This window comes from Octopus bimaculoides, chromosome 1 (assembly GCF_001194135.2).
Source record: "Octopus bimaculoides isolate UCB-OBI-ISO-001 chromosome 1, ASM119413v2, whole genome shotgun sequence".
NCBI lineage: Eukaryota > Metazoa > Mollusca > Cephalopoda > Octopoda > Octopodidae > Octopus > Octopus bimaculoides.
In genome coordinates this window covers 198,697,374-198,704,259 of record NC_068981.1, presented here as the reverse complement: position 1 = coordinate 198,704,259, position 6,886 = coordinate 198,697,374, and the positions used below count along the sequence as shown (strand labels likewise).

The window sequence follows — 6,886 nt, the reverse complement described above, 5'->3', positions numbered from 1 at the left end:
GTCTCAAGGCCATAGGGTCAGTAGTGAGGCTTGACCTCAAAGCCATAGGGTCAGTAGTGAGGATTGGTCTCAAGGCCATAGGGTCAGTAGTGAGGATTGATCTCAAGGCCATAGGGTCAGTAATGAGTGTACTTTAATCTCACAACAACTGTTGTGTTTCAATGTTTATTTGCTTCTTTTGTATTTTTAATGTTATTTCCCCAACCGTCCAAGAAGATATAGTTTTGAGTCATATTCTTGGCATTTCCCTTCACTGATATCACTGGAAAAGGCATGAATTCCACATCTTCATATTTCCCTGTCAAACGCAAATAAGTCCCTACACAGACAACCTAGATGGCCCCCAAAACAGCTGCATCTCACTGATTGGTCCCCAAACCCTGGCCAATGCTTCCTCTGGTCTTCTTCCTTCCACCCCTCTCCCCACATATACTCTATCCTCTCACTGTTTTTTTCTGTCACTAATTCTATGGCTTCTTCTGCTCCCAACAACTGGCAAGATTTATGCCATTTCTCCTCAGCTACTTCCTTCTCACGAGTTTCTTCTCTTCCCATCACCCTTATTCTCACAAAGGCAATGACAAAAGACCAAGACCTCTGGAGATATGCTGCGATTGAGAAGATCACAGCTGTAACCTGGACCAGTGTCACATAACCATCCCATTCGAATCGTAGGGTGATATGCCATACTTGAGGAGACCCATTGAGTCAAGTAAAATCAAAATGAAAATCAAATCAAATCAAATCACAATCAAATGGAAATTGTAGCTGTGGTCGATGCCAGTGTCGCCTGACCGGCTCCCATGCTGGTGGCAAGCAATAAGCACCATTCATGCGTGGGTTGTTGCCAGTGCTGCCTGACTGGCTCCCTGTGTCAATGGCACATAAAAAGCACCATCCGAACGTGGTCGATGCCAGTCCCTGCTTCACCACCCCTACTGGCTTTTGTGCGGGTGACACATAAAAAGTACCCACTACACTCTTGGAGTGGTTGGTGTTAGGAAGGGCATCCAGCTGTAGAAACCTTGCCAGATCAGATTGGAACATGGTACAGCCATCTGGTTCACCAGTCCTCAGTCAAATCGTCCAACCCATGCCAGCACGGAAAGCGGACGTTAAACGGCAAGCTGACAGAGTCCTTGGGATACTGGGCGAAATGTTTGGTGGCATTTCATCCGTCTTTACATTCGGAGTTCAAATTCCGTCGAGGTCGACTTTGGGGGGGGGGGGTTAATAAAATAAGTACCAGTTTCATACTGAGGTCGATATAATCGACTTAACTCCTTCCACAAAATTTCAGGCCTTGTGCCTCTAACAGAAAGGATTAGTTACGGAGTTCTATGACTTCTGTAGGAGTTATTTCCCCTTTCCTAACAGTTTCTATTTATTCAAAATATTTTCTTTCATCTTTTAATGGCCGTGTTCCTTGCTGGCATGACTTGGATGGTTTCATAGGATCCGTTGGGTCTTTGGACTGCACACTGCTTCAGAATCTGCTTTGGTATGGTTTCCATGACTGGATACCCTTCTTAACACCAACCACTTTACGGAGCATACTGAGGGCTTTTTATGTGGCACCAGCATTAATGAAGTTACCATGTAGCTTGGAAGATTGGGATCCATTTCATCTGAGTAGGGTTACAGTAGAGAGAGAGAGGGAAAGAGAGAGAGAAAGAGAGAGAGAGAAACAGAGAGAGTGAAAGAGAGAGAAGGGAGAGAGAGAGGGAGAGAGAGAGAGGGAGAGAGAGAGAGGGATGTTAAGGGATGACTGCTTAGAATATGCTAGAAAGGGTCAGAATAGAATTGTTGTTGTAGACGAGCTCCATGGTTCCTCTTATTTTAAAGAGAAATGGCAATGTTAGGGGTGGGGGCGAAAAGAGATAAAAATAAAGAGGAAGAGAAGTAAAATGGTAAAAACCTAGGAACCAAACGCACTCTTGAAGGGACCTTCTTACCATTTTGCAGGACTCTCACATACAGTGAGTTTGTTATTTTTTACTCGTCTCAGTCACTGGAGTGTGGCCATACTGTAGCAGCACCTTATAAGGTTTCTACTTCATTAGTTTGTCTCATATTTGTATTGTGAAACTAGGAAGGAAAACGTGTAAAGTCAACTCAGAATGTAAAGGGACATAAATACCACAAGGTATTTTTCTGATACTTTACTGATTCTGCCAGTTAGAAATAACAAAGAAAACCTATAAATGGGAGAAATACTAAAGAAGTAAATGCTTGAGTCTGAGTCTGAGTCTGAGTCCCGGCTGAGACTCCATCGCCTGTTTTACTATATTTCAAGATAGAAAATATTCTTTTTTACTCTAGGCACAAAGCCCGAAATTTTTGAGGAAGGGTGAGGGCAGTTGTTTAGACCGACCTCCAGTACACAACTGATACTTAATTTATCGACTCCAAAAGGATGAAAGGGAAACTCGACCTCAATGGAATTTGAACTCAGAACATAGCAACAGGCAAAATGGCGCAAAGCATTTCACCCGGCGTGCTAACACTTCTGCCAGTTTCCTGCCCTTCAAGATAGAAAATAAAAAGCATAGCTTACCATCTACAGCACCAATTGTATGATCCATCAAGGGCCCAGTGTGTAAACTTAGAGTTTCAGCATTTTGACGGAGCCAAGTGTTATTCTTTATTGACGGATCCATTGTGACATTTTGCCAGCCACACAATCCTCCGTCAAACGTACAGTTGGGACTCACTGTGTGGCCTAGAAAAGAGGCAAGAATATTCTTGATAATACTAATTAGAATGATGATAACGATGATGACAATGATGGTGATGGTGATAATGGTGATGGTGATGATGATGATGATGATGATGGTGGTGGGTTCTTAGCTACGGAGGGATAAAACACCACCAGTTATTACAAAGAAAACATTGCATGTTATTACAAATAAACACTGTTGGTTATTACAAAAACAAAATATTGTAGGTTATTACTAAGAAAGTGCGACAGGTTATAACGAATAAAACACTGCAGATTATTCCTAATTAAAACTCTGTGTGTTATTACAAAGGAAAAAGCTGTGTGTTATTCCATTTAATACACAACAGATTATTATCAAGAAAACATTACAGGTTTACTACACAGAAAACACTGTTGGTTATTACGAATAAAACACGTGGCATAAAGTTGAAGGTTTTTACCATCTTGTATAGGAATGTATTGTCGTTCTGGACATTTGTAGAGTCTTTGAAGCTGGATGATGTCCAATTGACTCATGCCACTACGTTGTCCAATAACTACATTTTTTTTCAGAGGAATAATTGTTGGAATGGCACGGTCTATTGCAAAAGCGTGAGGTCCATAATGCATGATGGAATTGTAGTCGTATGGCAGGTTCTGAGTGTCAATCAATGGGGGATACATTTTCAAGAAATTTTTTTCATGACCTGAAAGAAAAAAACCAAACCAAAATCTAAACATTGGGAGTAGAGATTGGAGGGGAGGGGGAACTGGATTATAAAAGAATGTGATAGAGAGGAGGAGGAGGGGTTGTGTTTTAAGGAAACATTCAAAATAAGTAGAAGTGGAGGTAAAAAATAATTCTTCAAACAAATTGATCCCGTGGTTTCACAAGCAGATAAGACATGACTTTGCCAGCAACATGTTGCTTTACTAACCTAAGAGGTGTCAGTTCAAGTCTGCAGCAAGGCAGTTTGTTTTATTAATATATATTGTTCACTTCAACTGACTCTGAGAAACAGCAGATGAATATCACTTGTGAGTGACTGACATCTTCTCCATGGGGAAAGTCATCTCTCATTTATTGTATTCAACTAAACGTAAACCCAACTACTTCCGTCAACCTATACATATATATATATGTATGTATATATATATATATATATATATATATATACACACACACACACACACACACACAGGGCTATTCAAAAAGAAAGAGCAGATTTCAAATTTATCTTTAAACCAAACGGTAAGAGACACAAACACATTCTACATATTTGTTGATAGGAGAAGGTTTAAAGTTTATAGCTGAACATCATCAATTGAATTCAGCCATAAATAAAATAATATTTTAATTTTGTTTTTATGCTTCATTTTGTTCATTTTATTTAAAATTGTATAATTTTCATTTATGTAATCCCTTAGAAAATGGCAACGCCACAAGAAAGGCCCTTTTGTGTGCTGCAGTTTGAGAAGTGTCGATTGATTGTACAAATGCAACGTGAATTTTGCTGCCAATTCAATAAAAATCCACCTCATCACAAAAAAATTTAGGAATGGTATAAAAATTTCACAGAAAAAGGTTGCATTTGCAGAGGAAAAATCACCGGTGCTCAGGATGCTCATGTTGAGTGCATACTACCTTTAAATAAACTTTGAACCTTTCCCTATCAAGAAATATGTAGAATGTGTTTGTGTCTCTTACCGTTTGGTTTAAAAATAAATTTGAAATCTGCTCTTTCTTTTTGAATGACCTTGTATATAAATGTGTACGTGTGTGTGTGTGTGTATGTATGTGTGCACACACGACAGATTGTAAGCACCCTGAGAGAAATGTTAGACATAAGAAGCATTGGATGTAGCATGCAAGAGAGATATTTGCATTGGTATGGTCATATGTTACGGCTGGATGAGGAAGTACCACTCCCAAACAGTGGAAGGAATCCGGGGTAGAGGGAGAGCCAGGAAGACATGGGATGAGGTGGTGAAGCATGACCTTCGAACGTTGGGCCTCACAGAGGCAACGACGAAAGACCAAGACCTCTGGAGATCTGCTGTGACTGAGAAGACCCGGCAAATAAAGTGAGTTCACAGCTGTAACCTTCACCAGTGTTGCATAGCCAGCCAACTCAAAAGTATCTTGGATTGTAGGATGACATGCCATGCTTGAGGAGACCTATTGAGTCAAGTACATCAACATCAACATCAATATCAAAATCAAATCAAATGGAAACTGTAGTTGTGAGCCCGGTGAGGGTAGCACATAAAAAGCACCATCTGAACTTGGCCGATGCCAGCGCCACCTTGACTGCCTTCCGTGCCAGTGGCATGTAGAAAGCACCAACCGATCATGGTCATTGCCAGCCCCCTCTGGCCCCTGTGCCGATGGCATGTAAAAAGCACCCACTACACTCACAGAGTGGTTGGCGTTAGGAAGGGCATCCAGTTGTAGAAATACTGCCAGATCAGACTGGACTCTGGTGTGGCCTCCTGGCTTCCCAGACTCCAGTCGAACTGTCCAACCCATGCCAGCATGGAGGACAGACGTTAAATGACGATGATGATGATGATGATGATGACACATACATTTGCAATAGGTTTCTTTCACATTCCATTTATCAAATTTACTCACAAGGCTTTGTAGAACCTAAGGCTTATAGCAGAAGACACTTGGCCAAGGTGCTCCACTGTTCCACTGTGGGACAGAACCTTCTCACCTGCACAACCACACCTTCCAGAGTCAGAAAACAATACCAATCATTCTTTTACTAAACTGTTCTGTAATTATGCTGTATGGTGAAAATCAATTCATAACGATGTAGGAATCTCAATTAAGGGATTTATAATTGTAAATAAGCAGGTGATAAGAGACAAGCATCTCACCTTTTTGGACATTGGTCATGTTTAATTTGATGTACAAGTCTCTATCAGGCCGACTCTGTTCATGATAGAATCCCAAATTGTGCAATGTTTCATGTACAACCGTGCCCATGTCTCGACAACCAAATCCAAGGGATACGCCTTGGCTTTTGTCTTTGAATCCAACAGGACTATGGCATCTGCGTTCAAAGGGAATAAAACAATACAATCAAAATACAAAACAAAATGAAATCTTCATAAAATATGGCGGAGTTTAGGCTAGGTTTTGGCAACATATGGCTCAAATTTGGATATGAGCTTGTTGGAATTCCTAGGTCCATATTAGCTTGGTTACATAACATTATCACCATCACCATCATCATCATCATGAGCCTCCCATTGTTCTCTCTCCTCCTCATCCTCATCATCATCCACATCATCATCGTCATCCTCTTCATCATCGATGACATCAACTTGCCATTTGGGCTCAGGAAGGACAGATTGCACAGGTTTCATTTGTAGGGTTCATTTCTGCCCTTCCTAACATTGACCACTTTACAGCATGGACTGGATGCTTTTGCTTTTTTGTGGGACCAGCATTAGTGAGACTGGTAGCAGCTCTATGTTTACATGTATGCAGGCACAGATATATATATATATATATATATATATATATACCATTCTCATCATCATCATCATCATTATCATTTGACGTCTGTTTCCAATGCTGGCATGGGTTGGATGCTTTGACAGGACTAGATAAGCTAGAGGGCTGCACCAGGCTTCACTGTCTGTTTTAGCATGGTATTTATGGCCAGATGCCCTTCCTAACACCAACCACCTTTCACACACACACACACACATTTATACTGTATGTAAATGAATTATTACAAGCAAACACGTGGTTGCCTTTGTATCTTATCACAATGCTTGAATAGTACAAGCTGCCTTATATCGGACAGGTGGCACATAAAAAACACCATTTGAGCGTGGCCGTTGCCAGTACCGCAGGACTGACCCTCATGCCGGTGGCACGTAAAAAGCACCCACTATACTCTCAAAGTGGTTGGCGTTAGGAAGGGCATCCAGCTGTAGAAACTCTGCCAAATCAGATTGGAGCCTGGTGCAGCCTTCGGGCTTGCCAGTCCTCAGTCAAACCGTCCAACCCATGCTAGCATGGAAAGCGGACGTTAAACGATGATGATGTTGTATATACATATATATATATATATATACAAACATACATGTGTATGCATGTTCCTAAGCAAGGTTTAAACTCAGAGCTTGAAGAACTGTAACTAAATAGAAGCCATTTTGTCCAAT

At 41.0% G+C, this 6,886-nt stretch overlaps 1 protein-coding gene across 1 annotated transcript in view; it reads right to left on the bottom strand.

Annotated features, from left to right (window-relative positions):
• The window catches only part of LOC106872749 (astacin-like metalloprotease toxin 2), a 29,892-nt gene that overhangs the window by 4,048 nt on the left and 18,958 nt on the right, over positions 1 to 6,886 (bottom strand). The window contains exons 6-8 of the mRNA XM_052973981.1: positions 5,588 to 5,776; positions 3,163 to 3,408; positions 2,558 to 2,722 (exon numbers count right to left, since the gene is read on the bottom strand). Coding sequence (XP_052829941.1) covers positions 2,558 to 2,722; positions 3,163 to 3,408; positions 5,588 to 5,776 — 600 coding nt within the window. The remainder of the gene's footprint in view (positions 1 to 2,557; positions 2,723 to 3,162; positions 3,409 to 5,587; positions 5,777 to 6,886) is intronic.